The 24720-nt window shown below is 43.4% G+C and overlaps 1 protein-coding gene across 3 annotated transcripts in view; it reads left to right on the forward strand.

Moving 5' to 3' along the window:
* The window catches only part of BAHCC1 (BAH domain and coiled-coil containing 1), a 171630-nt gene that overhangs the window by 79480 nt on the left and 67430 nt on the right, over positions 1-24720 (forward strand). For all 3 annotated transcript variants that reach the window (XM_031965625.1, XM_031965624.1, XM_031965626.1), the window contains exon 3: positions 16056-16235. In XM_031965625.1, coding sequence (XP_031821485.1) covers positions 16056-16235 — 180 coding nt within the window. The remainder of the gene's footprint in view (positions 1-16055; positions 16236-24720) is intronic.

Genomic DNA, 24720 nt, shown 5'->3' on the forward strand with positions numbered 1-24720 from the left:
TGTGTTCAAGAGTTGCATTAGGGGAAGCAGATGAAGAGGAATCTGTGGGAAAGAAACTCATATAGTAAGGTGGGGCCTTGAAGTTTGCCTCTTAAGAGGTGACTTTAAAGATGGGTAATGCTGGGGGGAAAGCAATATCTAGTAACAGTTAACTCCAAGACTCAGTAATTGGTGAGGGAGGAATAAAAATTATTCCCATGTAAAATTCTAGGATGGGGAAAGGTACTGGGAGAAAGATCTGGGTCACCTTGTCCTAGTTTGTTTAGCTTTAGCTTTGCCTTTCAGAAAGTCAGCCTTTTAATTCGTGTGTGTGTGTGTGTGTGTGTGTATACATATATATATACACTCATATATTTATTTTGCTTTGTGTTATTATGAACTTTATGTACATCACAAACATACCATGGACTTTACATACATCATAAACATATCATGAACATTTCATTATAAAAGAACAGAAAAAATTATATGTGGTATCATGAATGTCTGTTAGATACAACTGATTTTTAATGTATATATCAAATTTAACATGGTAGTACCAACACTGCCCTGTTTATCTATATACCCATCTTTCTACTGCTCCTTTATGCAAGCTTTTACAGTGTTTTGTTGATGCTCTTCACTTGCCTTTCCTAATTTTTTAAAACCACTACCTTCCATAAAATGCCCTTCCTCCTTATTAAAATCTCATAAGACTAAGTGCAGCTTGAAAACATAAGACTCATTCTATACTCATTCTATATTCTCTTCTAGTCCATCACTAGATGGACTTGCCAAGTGGAAAACATGATTCAACATCAGTCCTATGGAGCTATGATTGGTTATTGTTTAGTCTCTAAGTTTTTCACAGTTCTTTATTAAAATGCTGTAGTCATTGTATATAGTCATTGTTCTCATTCTGTTCCCTTCACTCTGTATCAGTTATTCAAGTTTTCCTAGGTTCCTCTGTCCCCAGTCATCATTTCTTAAGGTATAATAATTAAACTATTATGTGATGTAATTTGTCCATCCATTCCATAATTAATGGATCCCGCTTTTGGTTCCAGTTCTTTTCTACAGTAAGGAACCATTTCTTCTTTCTTTTATTTCTTTGGGTAGGCTCTTGATCTCTACTCCTAACACTTTTAGAATTCATTATTCCATTCTGGGAGCCATATTTCAGGAAGATATTGAGAAGCTAGAAGTCATACCGGGGAGCTGTCCCTGATGGTCCCAAAGGATCTTTGAATTTCTGGAGTAAGCTCATCCTTCTGGAATTTTTATTCACTTAAGATGAGAATGCAAAAGAGTAAGACTTTGGAAGACCAGGCTGTGCTCTCCAATTCCTTCCCCTTCTCTTTAAGAGCCAGATTTCAATGCAGCTTTCTCCTTCAGAAAGAGATAGAAATAGAGAGATTAATGGGCAGTGCAAACCCTGAGACATTTACTTCTTCAGACTCTATAGCCAATTAGAGAACTTTTAGTACTGGATTTCTTGAGAGTCTACTAGTATGCTTCCTATTACACAGCAGAAACCCCCAAGTCATCTTAATTGCTAATAAATCATTTCTTTGCAAGCTTCCACATGGTTGCTTGCACTGAACCCAGGAAAGAAATCCTTCATGCTTGAAAGGCAGATCTCCCTCCCCTTGCATACTTTTTTCTTAGCCCATTGGTATCAATTGTTTTTTAAAAGTTTTGATCAAATTGTCCTGAAAATTCAGATGGATCAGAGTCCCTCCCTCTTTTAGTTTTTTAGTGCCCCTTTAGTTTTTTTTTCAATTTCCTTTTCAGAAATTTAATTTGTGTATTTTATGTGTTTGTTTATTTTGTTCATTTGATTATCTTCTATCTTCATTTCACTCAGTTTAGCTATAAAGGCTTAGAACCAGCTTTGTCTAGAAATTGTTAACTTCTCCATTTCTTCTTTAATTTTCAAGATTTCGCTATTTTGCAAATGTGTATTCTCAGGGCTATAATTTTTTCTCTAAGGAATAATTTGTGCACCACAGATTTTGGTATGTTATTTCATCTTTTCTTCATTTTCTTTCACATAGTCATTAATTGTATTGCTTAATATTTTTTATACTGGTAATTTTTCTGTCTCTTAATAAATGGTCTGTTTTTTAAAGATGCCATGTAGTGCTAAGAAATATGTATATGTTCATAGGTCATTCAGCTCTAAATTCTCCAACAATTGTATATTCTGTCACTCTTTCATTTTATTGGGTTGTTGAATCCTTTTACATTTAAAATTATGATAATAAGACTTCTGTTTTCTTCCATTTGTCTCTTTATTATTGCTTTTTAAAAAATCTCCTTCCTTTTAAATCAGTACTTTGTTTAAGCCATTTTAATTATATTTTATTCCCATGGGCACTTTTCCTTTCTCCTACTGCATTTTTGCCTACCAGTTCTCTAGTTCTTGGATTTTGCTTAAATTGCTAATTTTTCTCTTCTTTTCTTTATTTCTTTTTCTTTTGTCACTTCCCTTTACCCACCTAGTTAAGTGGTAAATCCAAAATGTTACCTTTCTTCTTTCCTCCCATTCAGCTTCTTATTTTAATTAATTCTCTTTTATTGTACTTTTTCTGAGAAGTTTAACTTTGCTTTGTTCCCGTCATTTTTTCTCTTCTGGCCTGTTCTTGTCTAATTCCTGGGCTATACCTAAATTTGTTCCTTTCTTATTTTTTTCTTCATCCCTCATAGGGTTAAAGCCTCTGAAGTGCCAGGTTTGAGCTCTATCTTCTAATCAATTTTTGTGTTATTACTTTTATAGATCTTGCCTCATCCTCCTTTTTTTTCTGCTGTGTTTCACTCTTGGAAATATCCATTTGTGAGGGAAGCAATTTGGACAGAAGCAGCACCTCATGGGTAGAAATTGTTGTGTCCTAAATCCTGTGGCCTAACAACCTCCTGCCCTGATTGTGATCTGCCTCCTTCCCAGAGGCTGTGACATCTCATCTTTGGTCTTCTGCCCTCTCACCCCTCTCCCTTTATTCCTCATCATTCTGGGGGCCAGCTGCCCCTAACAATTCGCCTACTTCTTTCATTTCTGAGGATGGATGCTTCCCACTGAGACACAACACTGTCTCAGGGAGGCATCTACTCACTCATCATGGGCACAATCTAAACCAATCATCCCATGAACGAGCTACCCTAAATCTCTACCATGGAAACTAGGACTGGTCCCTTCCCATTTGAATTCAGCAGACATTTATCAGCCACACTCACAACATGCAGGCATTGGGAATACAAATATGAAATACAGACTAGGTCTGTGCACTCAAGGCTGGATCATCACATCATCTAAGACCCATATGGGTGGGTTCCCAGTTGCTAACCTCCATTAAAGCAGGAGCTCTTGGTACAGAAGACTTGATGATCAGAAGGCCTTGTCAGCCCTGATTGTTTCAACCTGATTCTGGCCTCCTGAACATCATCAGCCCAGTAACTAAGTACAGAAGGATTGAATCTTTAAAAAAAGTAAAAATAACATGGTCACAGTTTCCCTAGATCTGAAGAAACACACGCACTTTTAGAATAACCTACTAATTAATTAGTCTGTCTGCCTTTCATCTTTCCCTATTCCAATCTATCCTTCACAAGTGCTTTGCTTAAAAACTTGGATCTGACTGAAAGTCAAGCCCCCTTCCCCTCTTATTCAGTAAATCGCACGAGCTCCCTGTTACCTCTGTCTGAGGGTAGTAGCAGTGTATTTGTCTTTCTTCGCTCCCTCGAACTTAGCACAATGGTTAATAAATAATTGTTGATTGACCAACTGACCACACTGGAAGATTCTGAGGGCCAGCTGTGAAACTTGCTCCAAGGAGTTAAATGGTCCCAGTTTCAGAGCCAGGCTGCAATGAGAAATTAATTATTCATCTCCCTGGAAGAGTGGGCCAGGGGATGTAACAGCAGGAGGCTCCCAGCCCCAGTCACACAGCAGTTTCTTGTCTGCCTAATGCCACAGCTGTGGGGCTGGGGGGACAGAGATGAACCGCATCAAGGATGATCGGCTCATTCCTGCCCCACCTAATTCTGCTCCAGACATTTCTACTTCATCCAATTCCACCCACCTTAGAGCTCTCAAGGATGAGGAGCTGTTCACCCAGAACTAAGGTGAATCCTTTCTTCTTTCCTGTCTCTTCTCTTTGTGGGAATTTTTTAAATTTAGGATAAAATTGGTGATTTTCCCTTGTATTTAGACATCTCACCCCCATGGATCTCTCATGTTATTTTTGGCTGGGTCTCTAGTCTCTGGCCCCCTTCCTCCCTAGGGCTGTGCCTGATGCTCTGAAGGTAGCTTTGAAAGGCTGGGACTTCCCCCCAGAGGCTTCCCCAGGCTGAGGTGTGTCTCCTGTTGCCTATTCTGCTGCCTCAGGTGGCTCCCTGGGAATGAAAGGGGAGCTTGGGAGGGAGACTTCCTCTTCCCCCAGCCTCCTCCTTTTCAGTCCTCTCCTCCAACTGTGAGAGCCTAGGGCTCTGGCAGGTTGAGTACTTTGGGAAAAGAAAAAATAGAAGTCTTGGGACAGGAAACAAGAGTATTGGCTGTGGGAAGGAGAGAGAGAGGGTGTGTGTGTGTGTGTGTGTGTGTGTGTGTCAGCTGCCAGACTAGAAGCCTGGGGAGTGTATGCTCAAAGCTTGAGGAAGGAAAGGGCTCTGTTCTCAGGGAGTCTGCAGCCAGGAATTGCAAAGAGGCTTTTTTTTAACAACCCATTTCACAGCTTCCAGAAAAGGAGGATGCTCTCTCAGTGGCTCACTTAACTCAAAACAAATGTTTGTTTCCACTGTTTCTTTTCCCAACTCCTGCTCACTCTCTCCAACTCCTCCTCCCACATTCTCTCCTTTTTCCCTGTAAGTTCCTTCTTCTAGGTCTTTTCCTCACCTGTATGATTGTGGGGCCAGATCTTCCTTCAACTAATTTTTCCCCTTTCTGGGGAGCTTGTTAATGCCTCTTTCTTATGAGATATAGATCAAACTAGAGAGCTGCCGAAAAAATCCACAGAAACTGGACTTGGGCTCTCATTTCAGTTGTGGGGGATAGGATGTAGGGGGATGTCATTAAAAGGCTTGAGATATGGTTCAAAAGTTAAAAATATAGCCCTGAAGTTTGGAGGAGCTAAGTTCAAATCTTGTCTCAGACACTTAACAAGTGTCTTCCTAGCTGTGTGATCCTGGGCAAGTCATTTAACCCCAATTGCCTCAGCAAAAAAAAAAAAAAAAAAAAAAAAAAAAAATCAATCCAATGCCATCTTGAGCTTATGATTCACCTTGTGCCAGAGTTTCAGGACAGCTACTGCTATTTACTAGTCACTTGATTTCTTCCTGCTCCCAGGTCTCCTTGATTTTCAGGGTTTCTAATCAACTTGAGGACATATCCAAGTGCCTAGTTTACCAGTCAACAGGTGCCTTAATTAAGGTTTTTTAAGCATTACCTATCACCTTCTTGGAATGATCATAGTCTCCTTCTAAGAAGCCCAGTGGAAGAAGTCCGTTGGTGGTGTGAATAAGGTTGAGATTGAGAATTAGGCCACTGGTGAGACTGGCAGATATCCCTATCTTACCTTCCACTCCTCTCCCCATAAGCCAGTTTTCCTTTCACATGAGCAGGCACAGTGACCACAACCTGAAGGGGAAAGATATGCCTGGAGGACCCTTTGTAAAGGGACAAGAAAGGGAAATAGCACTCATGGATTGGGTTCTGTCAAAACCAACAGTTATCAAGCCTCTGCTTTAAGCAAGGCACTAAGGATTGAGCCACCAATGAAAAGAAATAGCTAATTTTATATAGTTCAGGACCAAGCAGAATGTAATACTTGAGGGCTGGAACTGTTTTTCATTTTGTCTTTTGTCTGAGCCCACTTCCTTGTTAAATAAAGACCTTTTCAACATATTTTCTGATTTTTACTGATTTGACCCACTCTCTAGTCATGTGGGGTATTGTTATTATCCCCATTTTATTTGCAAGCAAACGGGTGGACTGTGAGAAGTTTAGTGACTTGCCCATTGTTATACAACTAATAAGTGTCACAGGATTCCAATGCAGTTCTTTCTTAATGACAAATCCTGCACTTTTTGTATAGTTTCACAGCCTCTAAAAAAAAAAAAAATAATTCTCCTTCTTATCTGAGCTCTGAACTCCCTCCCTGCTTCTCCATGGTGAAACTTTTCTTTTTTAGCTTTTTCCTTTTTAAAAATTTAATACTATTTTATTTTTCCAAATACATGTAAAGATAATTTTCAACATTCAGTTTTGTAAGACTTCGTGTTCTAAATTTTTCTCCCTCCCTTATCTCCCTTCTCCCCAACACAGCAAGTGATCTGACATAGATTAAATATGTGCAGTCCTTTTAAACATATTTCCATATTTGGCATGTTGGATAAGAAAAATCCGATCAAAAAAAGGGGAAAAAACATTGAGAAAGAAAGAAAAAAGCAAAGAAAAGTGAATATACTATGCTTCTATCCACCTTCAGTCTCTGTAGTTCCCTCTCAGGATGCAGATGTCATTTTCCATCCCAAGTCTATTAGAATTGTCTTGAATCACCTTATTGTTGAGAAGAACCAAGTCCATCACAGTTAATCCTCACATAATATTTATTGTATACAGTGTTCTCTTGGTACTGTATGTTTCACTCAGCATCAGATAATCTAGGTCTTTCCAGGCTTTTCTGAAATCACTCTGCTCATCGTTATAGAACAATAATACTTCATTGCCTTCATATATATGGTGAACTTTTTCTTGTGACATAAAACATTGAATAAAAACAAATGAAACATCTAGCAAACTGTATACGCAGCATTCCCTACCCAAAACCTCCCCTTCCAAACCATACAGACTCTTGAGAGACTAATCTCTCGAGACTATGAGAAATATAAGGGGTTAGACTTAAAAAAAAACACATAACACTAGGATTTCCAAAATGAAGTGAGGCTGATGTATATGGGTACCTGGACCTCCAAATTTGTTTTATCTTAATTCTTGAGCACTTCCTTCCTCTAAACCTTGTCTCTTCAGATAGAAATTCCAGAAATATACATACTTTGTTGTCAGGCTAAGGAAAATTCTTCTTCCATCCTATTTTCCAATAGACACGATATCTTCAGGGACATGATATCTCCTGAATCTCACAAACCACTGCCATGTGCAGTAAGCCATTGGTTAGAGTGATGGGTAAAGGGGCTAGAGAAGGATTAGGGTTTATATTTTTTATGTCTGTTTCCTCATCTGTAAAATAGAGATAATAATAGTACCTACTTCCTAAGGGTGTTGTGAGGTTAAAATGAGATATTTGTAAAGCTCTTTGCATTGAAAGCACTATATAAATATTATATTATTGTCTACATATCAAAACTTACTTTTTTTCAAAGGCTTTCTTCTATATAAGCTCATCTGTCATCACTACAACTTTGTGATTGTTTTAAAACTAATTTCCCCATCTTTGATGTTGTTCAGTCATTTTTAGTCACGCCAGATTCTTCATGATCTCATTTGGGCTCTTCTTGACAGACACTGGAGTGGATTGCCATTTTCTTTTCTAGCTCATTTTACAGATGAGACTAAGTGACTTGCCTGGGATCTTACAAAGTGTCTGAGGCTGGATTTGAATTCAGGAAGATGAGTCTTCCTAACTCTAAGCCAGGAACTCTATCCTCTGACTCTAAGCCAGGAATTATATCCTCTGAACCACCTAGCCATCCCCATCTCTGGTAATTGCTCATATTTTGTGTAGCCCTCTATAGTTTGCAAGGTACATTTCTCTAAACAATCTTAACTTTGAGATGTGTGCTACAAGTATCATTACCCCCATTTTAGAGATGATAATACCAAGGCTTAAAACAGGTAGCATGAATTGCCCAGTCACAAGTAGCAAAGCTAGAATTTGAAGCAGGGTTTTCCAGTTCTCTGCTTGTGCTCTTTCTCTTTTGCAAAATTGCCTCTCAAATTGAGAATAATAATGCGCAGACTCTTTTACCTTACAACATGGTTGTGTCTAGGACCGTGAGATACTGAATATAAAAGTACTATGAATAGTGTAAGACACCCTGTAGATATAAGGTATTGTTATTTAATGAGATGATTGAGGCTACTTCCAATGATCCTGTGATGAAAAGAGCCATCTGCACCCAGAGAAAGACTGTGGGGACTGAGTGTGGATCACAACATAGCATTTTCACTCTTTTTGATGTTGTTTGCTTGCACTTTGTCTCCTTGCTCATTTTCTTTCCTTTTTGTTCTGATTTTTCCTTTGCAACAAGAGAATTGTATAAATATGTTTACACACAAAAAATAAGGTATTATTATCTTCATTTAACTGACGAGGAATGTGATGTTCAGAGAGGATAAGTTACTTCACCTAATCACCTAAAATGGCGAGTTCCAGAATCCTTGACTCTTGTCCCAAAGCTTAGTTTGGCAGATCCAGCATTGGGATATTCTCTATCACCTGCTTACTCTCCATACTTTTGACTGCATCCCTCCCTCTCTCAGGGCCTTTGCTTAGTTCCCTTCTGTGTTGCTAACCATAGTGCAAAGCAGAGAATGGAGAGTGCCAAGTGGAAAGAAGCCGGAAGCCAAGTTCCCGGCTCTGCTTGGCCCAGGGAAAGCTCTCTCTGCCTCTGGCTCTGGTCCTGGATCTGATTCCTCCAGTTTTCAAGAAGAGCTAGGGAAAGTCACTGTTTGGCTTTTGGTGTGACTGACAGGACAGAGGAGAGAAAAAGAATTGGAGACTGGAGAATGCAGCCGTCCTTGCCTGTCCCACGGCTCTGCCAGGAGCCAGGCTGGGCACGGGGCCTTAGAGTTCCCTCTCCCCTCTGCTTGAGGTGACAATTAGGAGCTGGTGATGCTCTCTGTCAGTTCTAATATATATTGGGTCTTTCTTCTTGGCAGTTCAGACTCTCTGAGGAGATCCCTCTGTGATCAATAGCATTTATGGGGGTCACATGGGAGCATGTGGGAGAGGGTTAATCAGGCCTAATGAGACTTTAGGTTAGGGGTCCACTAGGGTCCATAGAACCCTCCCTTTCTCCCACCCCAAATGCAGAGGGAGATCTTTACTAATTCCAACTAAACTTTAGCATTTCCTTGAATTATGATTTAAAAAAAAAAAAAAAAATATATATATATATATATATATATATATATTACTTTGAGAAGTCTTCTCCAGACTGCAAAAAGGGTCCATGATCAAATGAGATAACATATGTACAGTGTTCTGCACATCTAAAAGTGTTATCTAAATGCTAGCTGCTATGGTGATGGCACAAAAAAAGATTAAGGACCCCTGCTGGAGGTGGAAGCCAGTATTTTGTTTCTTCCTTTACACTGGTTATATCCTCCTCTCAGAGCTCCTCTTACCATCTCTACCTATCCTATGGATCAGCTGCTTTGGTACCTCTGAATTGCCTGTTAATCAAAAAATATTCTAGGTTAAAACTAGGAACTGACCAGGCCAGGGATGGAGGGAATGGAGATAAACATGATCCCCCTTCTTGTCCTCCTTTCCTCATACCCCTGATGATTCCCTCTATTCTGGCCTTTGTGTCTCCAGGGCTTTGGGTTTTCCCCCTTCTTGAGGGCTTCTGGGAAACAGGCTGTAGAAAGGGGTCCCAAAGGACTGCAAGCGAGTTAGGCCAGACTGTTTGGGGGCTGATGGTGGCAGAAAAGGGAATGTACTGATAGAGAGCTGCTTTTAGTCAAGTTCCAAGTTCCTGTGGTGAGCACATGAGCCAAAGGCTAATGTATTTGCCAAAATGTGGGGACTCACAGGCTGAGGTCAGGCAGTAGGCTCTTTCTCTTTTGGACATCACCTTGCCTTTGGATTTTGAAAGGTTTTTTGAGGAAGGGATTAGGGTTGAAACGTGGAAAAATTGCTTCCCTGGAGCAAGTTTGCTAAGCTAACAGCTATACTAGTGGGCTTGCTATGAACCTGGCTTTTGAAGGAGACATTTACAGAATGCTCTGCTCCTAACACTGTGAGATAGATAGAATCAATGTCATTATGCCCATTTAATAAAATGAGGGAAATAAGATGCAGAGAATTTATGTGACTTGCTAGTGTTACATGAGTAATAACTGTCAAATCTGGGATTTGAACCCAGCTATTGCAAAAGCCCAACCTTCGTTCCACCATAGATTCCTGCTACTTTTAAACAGCCTCCTTTAGCTGAAACATCGAATGTCCTCTCTTGCCACCTCAGAGAAAGATGCAACTTTTTCTAAATAAGTCAGTAAGCATTTATTAAGCATCATAAGCACCCTGTACCAGACAATAAGCACAGAAATACAAAGAAAGCTAAAAGTCTCAAGGAGCTCCCCTTCTAAAGGAGAAGACAGCACACAAATAACTATGTGCACACTAGATAGACACACATAGAATGTACTGCTGTGTATATATATATACATATATATTTATATATTGTCCTGTGTATACATAAGATTTATACCTGTATATATTAGACACACATTTAAAATTTATGTGTATATTATGTATCATATATGCATACTACATAAAGTATTATATATGTAAATATGACACAGTATATATCATATGTACACAATGTGCACATACACATAATTTTGTGTGTAGTTATTGAATACCCAAACATATATGATATATATGCTTGTTTGTACATAGTTTATGTATTTATAATACATATTCTATATAGTTTGTGTGTAGTCTACATATATGTGTATGTGGTAAATTAGAGATCATCACCAGAGAAGTCTCAGAGCTCCTTGTCTCTCTTACTGGGGCATGGTAGCTCCATGCTAGCTTTTGGCTAGCTGTCCAATTACTTTAGAAATGTTGGCGTTTCTAGTTAGGGGCACTGCTGTCTATATTTGGTGCTCTTATCTGGCCCTCCAAGATCTTCCCTGATTGAAGGAAGGCTTTAAAGTCTCACATGTTACCAGCCCTCACCTCCTCATTCAGCAGTAGGTTATTTATTTATTTATTAAACTTTGATTTAGTCTGATTCCTATATCCCCGGTCTGCTCTTGTGCTCCTATATGTCGGTCCTGTTCTGAAAAGACTTTTAATGACACTGGACGCTTCGTTTTCATAGCAGTGTATCTCTTCCTTCCCTCTCTTCTTTGATCCCTTTTTTCTTTCCTCTCATTTATTAAGTGCCAAGAACTGTGCAAAGTGCTGAGGGTACAAAAAGAGGCACAAGATAGGTCCTGCCTTTAAGGAGCTTACAATCTGACGAGAGAAACAACATGTAAACGAATATAATATATACAAAGCAAACTATATACAAGATAAATAGGAAATAACCATCAGAAGAAAGGTCATTGGGGAAAGGGTTTCCAGTAGAAGTTTGGATATTAGTGGAAGCTTAAAAGAAGCCAGGAAAGTCAGTAGTCAGAGTGGAGGAGGGAGAATGTCCCGGGCATGGGAGATAACACTCCATCTCTCTGGTTCCTTTCTTCCATTTCTCCATTCCATTTTTAAAAACATTTTTTGTCTTTCTGTCACCTAGATTCCCCCTGTATCCTCCTCCTTCACCCTTCCTAGAGAGTCCCCAGGGTCAGTGTTTCTAACAGTTTGAAAAGAACTAAAAAACCATCCCTCCTTCCCACCCCCACCCGGGCTCCCTGCCCGCAGCCCTGCTGTCACATCCCTAGTCTCTCCGCCAACTGAACTGTCTCTCCGTCTTGAGCCAGAGGCCTGGTCTCAGAGGCCTGGGGTTGGACTCCCACGTGTGGGAGAGCATAAGGTGTTGGGTTCTCAGGGCTGAACTCTTGAGAAAAAAAAATTTTCTCCATCCAGTCCTGACTTTTGGACTTTTGGTGCTTCCCACCAAGATTCAAGCCCTTCTGTTTGCCTCTGGGTGGAAAAGGGGTGGGAAGGGACTGTGCTGAGAGGGATGAGGGGGTGGATCTGCCCCTGGGATTTAGGGCCCAGCCCCAGTTGATGAAGCAGGAAGCTTGTGAGTTTCTATCCCTGACACTCATCCCACAGGCATCCCCATGGAGGAAGTTGCTAGGGAGCAAGGGCCAAGGCTTTCCCTTTATTTCTCTCCCCTCATGTTCCCTTCCTCCCCCTCCCCCCGCCCCCAACACATAGCCTGTCTCTGCAGAGCCCAAGGAAGCTGATACTTCTTTTTTTCTCCAATCCTTCACCCACGACTGGAAACACATGTGGTCTGGGCGTGTATACAGTGTGAGCCATCCCTACCCCCAAGGAATCCCTGGGATCTCCCAGCAAGATTCCTCAGGACATCCGCCCCCAGGTCTTGAGGACCCACTTCCTCTATTTTCTTCTCAGACCCCTTCATCTCCATTTCACATACCCCCCCCCTTTCACCTTCGCGCTCTCCCACACATGAGCTCTTCCACAATTCCTCCCTCCCCACACCCTGTCTGACACTCTCTCCCTGACAACCTCATGATATTCCCACACTCCCAGGCCAGCTCACACACACTTTCCCCTTTGCTCCCCGTTCCTCATTCACTCACACAATCAATACTAACCTCAGGAAACTGGAATGTTTAACTGCCTCTTTCTTACACACACACACACACACACACACACACACACACACACACACACATCTTCCAGCAGAAGCCAATTTTTATTCTGTAACCAGTGTCAGTAAGAGACCTTGGGAACTATGGGGTGAAGCTCCTCCTCCCCCCACAACCCCCATCCCGCTCTGCACACATGGGATAGACATTATCTCTTTCCATGTGATATTCCACCTTCCCACTCCTCCACAAATGAGAACACACCATCTCAAAGCATTTCTCAGGCTCTTGGTCTCATTCTCTTGGCTCTCACATGTTGTGGCTCTCTGGAAGTCTATTCTCACAGTCTTACCTTCCATCCTTCCAAATATTTGTACTTTCCTCCCATCCTCCTGAGATTCTAGAGTTGAGTCACCCCACTGTCTGAAAAGCTCCTGAGGTCTCAGGGCTGGACCCAGATGAGACATCATAAATTCCCTGCCCCCAGGCAGCCGAATGACTTCCCTGACTCACCTTGGCCTGTACAGCTGGATTAAAGGAGGTCAGCCTACGTTCTGCTGGAAGAACCCAGGGAGGCAGCCCCTTAAACTGTACCAGCCCAGGCTGGTGGCAGTCCCAGTCTCTCTGCCTCTACTTGACTACTGACCTTCACATGCTTTCCAGCTTCACCCAAAACAGACTCCAGTCCATTCCTCATCCTTCTCCTCCTGTAGCCTGGACTTGCCCAGCAATATGCTCTATGCCTTACCCCCAGCTCCTAGCTGGGCACCTTGGTTCCCCTCGCTCCTTTGCCCTTGCTTCAGCACTAAATTGACAGCAGCCAAACCAGATGTAGGATTCTGAGAAAATGTTCCAGGAATCCATTCATTCTGGTTCCTTCTAGTAAGAGCAGGGTTCCATAGGGGCCTGAGGGACTTTAGAGCTCACAACCTCTCTTATTTTACAGTTGGGGAAATCAAGGCTCAGAAAGGCTAAAACAATTTCCCCAAATTCATAGAAGTAATACAAACTCACTCAGAGCCACTAAAGATTATAGGATTGTGCTGCTATGATCTAAAGGAAAATAGTGACCTGTGTTGTTCTCCAAGAAAATTGTACCTCTAAAAGTGATCCAAAAAAAAAATCTCCACAAGTTGGATTCAAACCTAGTAATAGAGTGTGATATGTGTAAAACATTGAAGATGCTGTTAAACAGATCAATTGAATCCTATTTAAGATATTCTTTTCCCTCTCTGGTTTCTTTCCCTTTCTTCCTCCCTCTTTCCCTTTCTACTTCCCTTTCTTCTTCCCTGTTCCTTTCTTACTCCTTCCTCTCTCCTTTTCCCTTTTCTTTCTCCTTCTCTTCCCCCCATATGCACCACACTCCGGACCCAAGTATTCCATAAACAGATCCCCAGAGTTAGTTGTCAAAAGGGACTTGCCCCCAACAGTCTACATGCTCTATTGATGAAAACCCTCCCCTTTCCTTTGAGGAGACACACTCCTCATTCCAGCCTGTTCAGTGAAAGGTTTCAGATTTTCAGACTGGAACTGACTCCAAGGGGCACTATCTCTGTCCTACCAAAGTAATGAGACCAAACCTGCCAAGCCAAGCAGCAGCAATCAGTCCAGTTGGTCTGGGAGGCACTCTGACTTTGTGTACATTTGCTCTTGGGAATCTGATACCTTCTCACCTAGAGACAGAAAGCTCCTGGCAAAGCTTATGGGCCTGCTCCTGTCCCCTGGCTGGAAGGATAGTTCTGATACCTAGTAAGGGAGCTGGTGTTAAAAATCCCCTACAGCTCCCTTCTACCTGGCTAGACCCTCCCCAGAAGCCTCTCTCTCCTGAGACTCCAGCATTTAGGACTTGGCTGAGTGATGTCAGCTGAGATGATCAGGATAATGGCTTGGTGGCCTAATGCCAGCTTTTCAGGGAGTAGGACAGTGGGGTAAGTCTGAGTACTGTTCACTGCTGCGGTTTACTCTACACCGGAGAAGACCTGAGCCCTGGGGAGCCGCTAATGGCCATCCTTCATTCTTGCTCTTTTTCCCTGGTACACACATACATTAGTTGGGTATCCAAGGGAGATCAAACTATCCTAGATTCCCCATGTCCTTCTCTTGAGTGAGCATGTCACACGTGCTGATATGAATACTATCTTAGCTGTACCCAAAAAGATGCCCCACGGTGTTCCCCATTCGTTCCACAGTGACAACCTCATGTTTTTTGGCTGGCCACTATGGCAATCTCTAAATAAATCATATTTTCCTAAAGGAAAGTGGGAACAAGCTGATGTCAGATAATCAACAGATATTTATTAAGTACTTATTATATGTGCTAAACTCTAGGAATACAAGACAGAAAAAATAAATAGTCTCTGCCCTCAAGTAACTCACAATCTAATGAGAGAAACAATGGCCAAAAGCAACAAGGGCTGAACTCTTTCCATTTCATGTGGGAGGAAATACTGAGAAAGATGAAAGGAGAGAGAGGGGCAACTAACTGGGAAAAAGTAACTGCCCCAAATCTGTTAGGAGATGGCATACCCTGACATGATGACCACTCTCTACGCCATCTTTTTTTTTCTAGTCTCCAGGTCCCACTGACTTCTGGTCTGGTGTATTTTCTACCATGTGAGCTGAGTGGGAATTTGGGACCAGATAAAGGAATAAATGGAATTGGAGTGAGGGTGGAAGCTGTGAACTATGCTAAGCATGTCTGTTTTGTGAGGATTTTAAAAGTATAAATAATATGTATATGTGCATATATATAATTAGATGTAAAGACAATTTTCAACAATCAGTTTTTAATAAGATTTTGAGTTTCAAATTTTCTCCTTCCTTTCCCTTTCCTCTCCCCAAGGTGGCAAGCAGTCTGACATAGATTATACGTGTGCTATCAAGGCATCTCTGATTTTTGAGGTTGTATTGTACCAAGGAGACTACTGGACACTAGGAAGGTCAATAATTGGTGTAATGGAGATGGACTCCCAGCAACTGTGAATTAACATGGAAAGAAAGCCCCTTAGATTTTGATTTTGGGGTAGTTGAAAATAAGACTGACACCATTTTCCAGATGAGGTCCAAGAGCTGCTCATCCTCTCTGGGATGAACTTGTTGACTTCTGGATAAACTTGTAGAAGAGCAGACATAGGAATGGGAAGTGCTTCATGAATGGTAGATCTTTGATTGGATTGAATATGAATCCTGTAGGATCAAGGAGTTAGAGCTAGAAAGAACCTTAAAGGTCATCTGGTCCAACTCCGTCATTTTACAGTGACTTGCCCAGAAATCATAGAGGTAGTTAATGGCAGGCTCCAAATTCCCAGTTCTTCCCACTGTTGCACTTGGTATAAACATTGAAGTGAATGGACCAGACAAGTGCCCGTAGGGGTGAACATGTCTGTGTCCCCGGGTCAGGAGTGCATGAAGGTAAACTCCACAGCAGCAGGAATGGAAACACTGGTCTTTCTCCTCCTTCCCCCATTCTTAGTGAAGGGCTCTACAAAGAATAGCTGTAGAAGAAACTTTTCCGTGAATGATTCGTGTCCACATTGGGGGTGACCCCAAACAGAGCCGCTGACTGCCTACTCAAGCCTTTCCTCCCTTTCTTTGTCCACAGCCAGCAGCCGCCTAATGGGGAATCCTCCAGCTTCTTCTTTCATGGGCAGTTTCCTCACCAGCAGCCTGGGATCCACTGCCCCTGCACACCCCAGTGGTCCCACTTCCTCCCCTTCTGATCAGGCCTATCGGGGCCCCCACTCCGGGACCTCCCAGATCTGGTTCTCCCACTCCCATGAAGGTAAGGAATTCTAGAATTTCCCCCTCCCCCACGCAGTCTCAGCTTATTGGGGGGGAGAGAAAAAGAGGAGTTCTGTACTCCGTACTTGGTTTTGTGGGGTAACAAGGTGGGAGCAAGTGAATGACCCATGCCCCTGGACTCCTGCTGATCTTTACAGCCAGCAAGAGGAAGCCCCCGTCATAGGGGACACAAGTACAGGACTAGAATGGGAAGTATTGGGTATAACATGAGACAGACTTCAAGCATTTCTTAGTGGGAGCCTCTCCCCCCTCAATGAATTCTAGGCCTAGGCCAAAACCTTCCTCATCCTCCTCCTCCCTAGGAGAAAACTTCTGATGTGGAAGGAGAAAGAAGTAGATACATTAATAATTGTTTTAGCCAGATGTGCAGAGAGACAGAAAAGGTTGGGGGGGGGGGTTGTGTGGAAGGAAGGGGTAAATTAGCTGCTAGGGAAATGTGTTTCACATCTGGGTTAAGGCTTCGTTGTGAGATACACATCCCTCTAGATGGGACAAGGCTGTTTGGTAGCCCTGGTAGAAAGGATGCTCCCCATCTGTGCCAGCCTGGGCTGGGAGGGGGTAGAGGGTTGTCACAGTGAGCAGGACGTGCCATCCTTAACAATCCATGCCCCGCGAGAGGGGCAAAGCTGTGGCAAGCCCACCTAGCCATCCCTTGCCTGACATAGCTCTAGTCCCATAGAAGGGGCCCAATCAATGCTGTTGATTACTCTGTGCTCCATAGATTGTGAGAGGTGGAGGGGAGTGCACCGTCGAGTAAACTCTCTTTTCTAAATTTGGGGCACTTAATTTTCCCCAGTTAGTTGCCCTCCCTCCCCCCTTTCATATTCCCCATCTTCCTCAGTTACTTCCTCCCACATGACAACGCAAAGAGTTAAGCCCTTGTTGCCGGCTGGCAGACAGAGAGGTAATTGCAGTTGGCATTGAGTATAGAGGGCTTTCCGCTCCTGGCACCCGGCTCCGCCGTAACTCAATGACTCTGATGAGCGAATGTCGTGCTTACTAACAGTCCGGCCGACTCCCACTGTACACCTCGTGTTCCAACAGGGGAGATTAGTGCGCAGCTTGGGGGAGGGGACAGAGACAGAGGGAGGGAGACGGACAGAGAGAAAGAGGAGGCAAGGAGGGGAAAAGGGGGAGAGAGAGAGTGAGAAAGACAGAAACAGAGAGAGGAGGGAAGGAGGGGAAAAGAGAAGAGTAGGGTGAGGGAGGGTGGTTTCCTGTAACAGGACAGGTGAAGAACGATCAATAGTTGTTTTAAAAAAATCATCTCTGTTTTAAACTTCAGAGCAGGACTCACATTTTGAGAGAGAGATAATCAAGTTTCTTATCCACTCTTCAGGAAGCTGGGAGCTGGGTAGGGGCTGGAGCAGCACTTGGCCTCTAAGGAGGGAGAGAGTACCTTCGGCCATAATCTTTCCCCCAGCTTTTAAATTCAATTTCCCCTAAGATAATAACAATTGCTAGCATTTATATGGCAACTTAAAGTTTGAGGAGAAGTTCTATATATGTTATCTCATTTGATCCTTACAACAGCTTTTGAGAGGTGGGTACTATTGTTCTCTTCATTTTACCAATGAAGAAATTGTGGCAAACAAAGATTATGCATCTTGTCCCTTCACACAATGTCTGAGACAGAATGACTCTAATGCTATATTCACCATACAACCTAGCATCTCTCAGCAACACCTGTTGTTACCGCAGAAAGGAAGGTGAAAACAGAGAAGGAATCCGTGTGGGAGGGTGACAGCCATTGGGAAAAACAATGAAAACGTCTTCAGACTCTGCTTGGGAAACTGAGCCCTTCTTCCTTGTTTCCCTCAGGACTGCTCCACGTCCCACTTAGAACTCTCTGAACAAACTGACTCCCTCTCCCCACTCCATTGAACCTCCACTATGAAGTCCCTTAGAGTCAAGGAAGAGTGTGTTGGGGGAAGATGTCACGAGCAGGTCTACAGAAGCCTGTTAGGCTACCCTAACACACAGCTGTCTGCTTCCTTGTCAGTCTCAGGTGCACATGATGCGAGTATGATTGTGGGAGCTCAGGCAAAACTTGGTGAAAAAATGGCTTTATCTTTCATTTTCTCATAAAGGTCCCAAGGGTTTAAGGAGCTGGTGTTGGGGACCAGAGAGTAGCATGTCAGCCTGTGATTTGTACCGGCCTTGAGCTACTCCTGAGATGAAGAAGGCTGCTGGGATGATCTTTTATCCCTCAGAGCCCTTCCCCTCCTTCCAGCCACAGCACTACAGGGACTATCCCCCCCATCCCACACGACTCTGGGAATCTTGCCAGCAGAAGGCGGCGGTTTGTGGGCAACACCACCTGCTGGGGCCCAGAGAAAAGGGGTCTGTCCCTCTGTCTAGCCCTGCCTGACTGTGAGGAGCTGAGTTGAGGCAAGGGGAGGGAAGACGAGTTGTCTTTAAAGATAGTGGTAGGTTGCTAGACCCCTCCCCCATCCCCTAACTTAAAGTATCTCTCCTCATCTCCCTGAGTCCAACCGCCCCCAATTACCCACTTCCCCCTCTACCAACGGCAACCTGAAGGACAGTTTAGATTCAACATTTCCATAATATCCTCCTCCTTTGTCCCTGTGTCACCTCCCTTTAAGGATTCTTTTCCTTGCCAGAATTAGGATGGATTAAATTAAAGACCACAGGACATAATTTAGCTCTGAGGAGGACAAGTGAACCATAAACGGATCTAAAGCCAGGGACTCCCTAAAACAGTGCTCAGCCAGGGACAGAGCCTGGCTTCATAGTGGAATGACAAGATAACACATAAAAGGGAAGCTTGATAAATTTGCTATATAACTTACTCATGACCTCTCTTCCCTCTGTTCATTCCTTGATATCACCTTTGGAAGACCCTTCAGGGCTAATTCTCCATTTGGACCCCTTCTTTCTCTTCTCTTAATGGTAGTGGGTGATGTCCACCTGTATCCCTGAATAAAATTAAATTGATTTAATTAAGTTAAAACAGGACAGTTTTTGCTAAAAAATCACATCTCTCACACTTTCCTCATAATAGTAAAAACCAGCAAATTCTCCCTCTCCCTGTCCTTCTCACCCCTTTTTATCTCCCCTTCCATCCCTCCCTCCCTCCTTTCTGTCTCCAGCTCAAAAGGGAATTTGTCCTTTACCTGAGATTGTCTCATGAATGAGTAGGGTAAGAGAAAAAGAACTCATTAGATCCAGTCTGTTTTCCCTGGCCAACCTTCACTCACCTATCCTTGCAGCTACTTCAAGAGGGAAATGGACTGATGGGAATGATGAGGATACACTATATGTGCTGATCAGTATACTTCATCAAGATATTTTCTTCTCTGTACTTATTTGAGTCTCACAACCCTGTGAGGGAGTGTTATTCTTCATTTGCTGGAAGAGGAAACTGAGGCACAATTGTTGAGTTGTTTTTCAGTCTTATCTGACTCTGGGATTTTCTTGGCAGATGTTGGAGTTGTTGGCCATTTCCTTCTCCAGGTCATTTTACAGATGAGGAAACTGAGGCAAGCAGGATTAAGTGATTTGTACTAGGTCACAGAGCTAGTAAGCATCTGATGCCAAATTTGAATTTTGTTCCATACCCAGTGCTCTCAGTACTCTACCCCTGGGGTACAGTAGAATTAGGATAATATACTGAATTGATGGCAGAAATAGGACTAAAACAGTCTCCAAACAATGCGGGAGCTACGTTGCCCTAGTCTTTCTCTCAGAAAGGAGGAAGAGACCTTGACCTCTGAAAGACCAAGAATCCAGCCCTAAAGTGACCAGATCAAAACTTCACCAAAAGGCCTTTATCTTTGATTCAGAGCTGCAGAACTACGCCTCTCCCAACTCTCTAAGCATCTATCCCTTCTACAAAAAACACCTAATTCAAAGTTTTCAGTTGTGGGCCAAGTCAGGGTCCCATAAACCACAATGGTGGCAGGGGTAGGTAGTGAGCAAAGCCTAGAGGCTTCAGTTATTAATAGGAGAGAAGAGCAAAGCCCAAGAAGGCGCTTGACCAGCACGGTCAGGTGGCTGGGGGACAGAAGTACTTTGCCCAAGAGCACGTGTGTACGCACTTGTTATGTGGCTGTATCTGGGCTGGTGTCTTCGTGTGTATGTTAGTTTAGGCATGTGTATGTCTTCATATGTCCTAACATGAGGATGTGAGTTTGCATATAAGAGTGTCCTAATATAAGGAAGTAAGTTTGTATAAAGGAGTAAGTTTTTATTAGTATGATCCACCCATCATGTTCTCCTGGGAAAGTCACTGTGCTGGGTTTACTCAGTGCTCAAACTACTTCTAAAGCAGAAAGTCTCAGACTGAGAGACTCTTTCATTAGGTGATCCAGGACTAGTACTTTCCCTGTCTCTGCTCAGTTTTCCCAACTCACCTTATGCAATAGTTTACCCTGCTTGCCATCCCACTTCCCCCTTAGTCCTGGGGTCCCCTCTTCCTCTGGAATTTGGGAGAGAAGAGAAGTCGTGAGCAGAAGGGGGGAAGAGAGACAAAAAAAGAGAAAGAGGGACACAGAGAGAAACAGACAGAGAGGGTGGAGGGAGGGAGGCAAAAAGGGAAGGAGGAAGGGGAAAAAGGGAGAGAGAGAAAGAGGGACACAGAGAGAAATAGAGAGAAACAGACAGAGAGAGTGGAGGGAAGGAGGGAAAAAGAGAAGGAGGAAGGGAGAGAAAGGGGGAGAGAGAAAGAGACAGACAGGAAAATAGAGAAAGAGGGAGAGGGAAAGGGGGGAGGAAGAAGAGACAGAAGAGGGAGGGAGGGAAGGAGAAAGGGAGAGAAAGAGGAAGGAAGAGACAGAGCGAGAGAGAAAGAGGGACCCAGAGAGACAGACAGAGACAGACAGAGAGAGACAGAGAGAGGTGGTATTGGCAACCTGCCCTGGCGCCGTGCCCGGCTGCTAGTTGGGATAAGTGCCAGCTGGCTTCTGGCATGCTCAGGCCTGTTCCTGTGCCTTGTGTGTCGGGGAGGGGGTGGGGGCACACGACAAGGCCAAGGAGGCAGAAGGGAGTGAGGTAGGAAGGGTGGGCCCCGGCACAGAGTGGAACTTGGGAGTCTTTCCGCCGTGAAATTACCCTCACGATGGCCAATCCGGGCTCGCCTCTCTCGTTTTTCTCCCTAGAAGAAAGGACCCGAATTTCGCCGACTGCCACCGTCCCCGCCCTCCGCCTCTCGGGCGGGGGAGGCTCGGGCCCCCCACTCGAAGCACCTGGGCCATGGCAGGCGGCGTTTCTGGGGTAGGGTGGAAGGGAAGCTCTGAGACTGTGAGAAGTCGAGCAGGGCAGCTCCCAGCCGGTTCTGCGTCCCGGGCCGTGCCCCCTCCCCACGCTCCCCTCCCCGGGCCGCCCTACATCTGCTGCCCAGCGCTAGGCCCTTGGGTAGCTCCCTGATGGGCTCCTGATGCTCACGCCGGCTATGGGTGAGCCCCAGAGCCTTGGCTTCCCAGGAGCTCTTGGGTGGGGCTCGGGAAGCTCCCAGAGAGCTGGGCAGAGAAGCTGAACTGGGTCTGGAGCTGCAGTAACATCTGGTGACAAGACAGAGCCAAGGGCAGCTGCTACCCCCTCATCCTTCAAACCCCAGGCCCTCTGGGAGGCTTCCTACCAAGGGAGGATGGATTCATCTTTGGTAGAGGTTGAGGCGAGTGGGGTAGGTCAGAGAGGACTTGGGGTCTCTCTTCAGCTGAGCAAGCCAAGCATCCTGGCCCACCCTGTTCTGGGTGGGTCCGAGCAGGGGTGGTGCTGGTGGGGTTCAGTGCAGCTGGTCCTATTGTCAGGGAGTTCCTGCCCCCTCCTTCCCCACCCCACCCCCCAGCTGTTGAGGCTGGGACCACCCACAGGGCCGATGAAAGGAGATGCTGTTTGATGGAGGCCTGTGCTGGGGAGGGAAATGGGGAACAGGCTGGAGGTTGGGAGCAAGGAAAGCAAAGTAGAGACTTCTGAAACTTATTTCACTTGTGGTCTCTTGTGTCTACAGGGGTGGTAAACTTCTGACATAATCCAGGCACATAGACCCACTTCTTACCCCGCTTTAACCCCCTAAAGGCACAGGTAGGCAAAATTCACTGATCCCCAATTTCCATCTACTGGGTCTGCTGAGGTCTTAGTCAAAGTTTAGACAAAGGCTCAAGCAGGAGCAGAGAAAACCCAGACATAGCCCAAGCATTCTCAGGTCTCGAAAATCAACATCTTCTTGTCATCTCCCCTTCCCCATTATCCTCAGTGTTTCTTGGAATAGCTTATGTTTGAGGATTCAGCTTAGTCTTGGGAGAAAAGAAGCAAATTTTCCTATTTTCACAGGAAGTTCCCTGAGAAACCCATAAATATCTATGGACATCATCAAAACCCTAACCCCATATCCCATTATGTCTATGTCTTCTCAACAGGACCTAGGAGAGACTTCAGTTTCTCCATGTGAACTTAAAAAAAATTTTTTTTGGTCAGGAAATGGCTCCAGAAGAGGTCTTCTTAGGTTTGGGAAAACATCGATCACTCTTAAGAGGTCTTTTTACCCTAATCAATTTCTTTTTCCCTATTGTATCTCTGATCAAGGACATTGTCTAAGAAATAAATTCTCTTCATAGGAGGGATGATCTGACAGCATCATTTAACTCAAGATAAAAGGAAGGTAAAAACGACTGGAGCCCAAGGTCACCCAGTCATCCTTCCTCATCCTTGCCTTTCTCCCCACATTGAGGATACTCATTCTAAACCAGGTGAAATGACATGGTCCTTGGTGTCTCCCAGCCAAAATGACCTGGAGTTAGGTGGTATACAGTTGCTTTTAACAGCCATTTAACTATTCTCAAGGAGTTGACCAAGAGGTCTTAATAAGATGAGGATAGAAGTGACAGGTTAATATAGTGTCCAACTTGAAGTCAAGGGGTTCAAATTCTCCTTCATGCAACTGCATGACTATCAACAAGTCCTCAGCTCTCAGAGCTTTAATTGCAAAATGGAAATAATAATACACCAAGGTATTATATCTCTTGGGGTTGTTATGATGCTCAAATTTGATAATTATGTAAAGCCCTTGAAAACTTTAATGTAATATATGAATTATGTTTATATAATGTATAATATATTATTATACATTACATATAATACATAAAATATATTAAATTATTTCAATATAAGAACAAAATATATATAAATAAATAATTAAAAAGTATTATGTAAATATGTACTGAAATTCAGGACCTTCCTAGAATGGCATGGAGCCAGGAATAATAATAAGTATTATTATTACAATCAATCATAACTCACATTCATGTGGCCTATTTAAATTAGGGAATTGCTTTCTTCACAATAGTTCTAGTATTATCACCCCCATTTTATTCATTAGGAAACTGAGGTTCCATGATTAAATGATATCCTTATCATCAAAGATGATGAGAATAACAATAATAATAATAGCTAACATTTATGTAGTGCTTTGAGGTTTGCAAAAAACTTCATGTTATCTTCACAACAAACCTAGAAGATAGATTCTATTATTCCCCCATTTTATAGAAGAGGAAACTGAGGCCCAAGGAAGTTTAAGGCTCAAGATCATACAATTAAATATCTAAGGCTAGATTTGAACTAAGGGCTCCTTAATTTCTGCTCCAGCCCCCTAGCCTCCAGCCACTTAACTGCCCTTAGGTCTTATAGCTAGCAAGTATCTGAGGAGATAATATATTTAGACCTAGCACTGACTCTAAGCCTATACAATTCTCACATATATTTTATTTTTAATCAGGTAAAATCAGGCAATAACTAGGATAACCTTGAAGTAGATAAAAGGTGTGAATATTTTTAAAGAATTAAAACATTAAGGAGAATTAGATGGGGTATGTGTAAAAGAGGTGAAGAGAAGTAGGGCTTGCCGTCATAGTCCTGAGGGGTGGCTATGTAATTATGAGTCCCCCTAGTCTTTTTATTTTTTTTTAAGACTTGACTGAGATAATGCTTCATTACCCCGTTAGGTAGTATAGTAGATAGAGCGCCAGACCTAGAGTCAGTCAAATCCAGCTCAGACACGAATGGGATCACAAAGAGTAAGGCAAACTGAAATGACTGAACAGCAACAATCCCCTAGCCTCTACTGTCTCTACATCCAGCCAAAAGTTGCCTGGTTCTTGCAGATGTACAGAACCTCCCCAAAGAGAAGCCCAATTCTATATGGCCCGGTCATTTGTGAGAAAAAGAAGTCGAATATGTTCAATAGCAGCTCTGAATCTCTGTGTCTTGCCAGGCTTCTGGCTCCAGGGCCAGGGTGTCCTGTCACTCAGTGGGAAGTAATTTTCTAGTCTTTGGCTTATTTACCTATCCTGAGGCCCTAGGTAAGGGGAAAATAGTGCCCAGGGCATTGACGGGGCAGAGGGACCTTAGTCCCTCCAGTAGGTGAGGGACAATGGTGCTCTACAAGATGGGTATTATTGTCATTCCCATTTTACAGATAAGGAAATAGAAGCTCAGACAAAATTAAA

This window comes from Sarcophilus harrisii, chromosome 4 (assembly GCF_902635505.1).
Source record: "Sarcophilus harrisii chromosome 4, mSarHar1.11, whole genome shotgun sequence".
In the NCBI taxonomy this organism is placed as follows: Eukaryota; Metazoa; Chordata; class Mammalia; order Dasyuromorphia; family Dasyuridae; genus Sarcophilus; species Sarcophilus harrisii.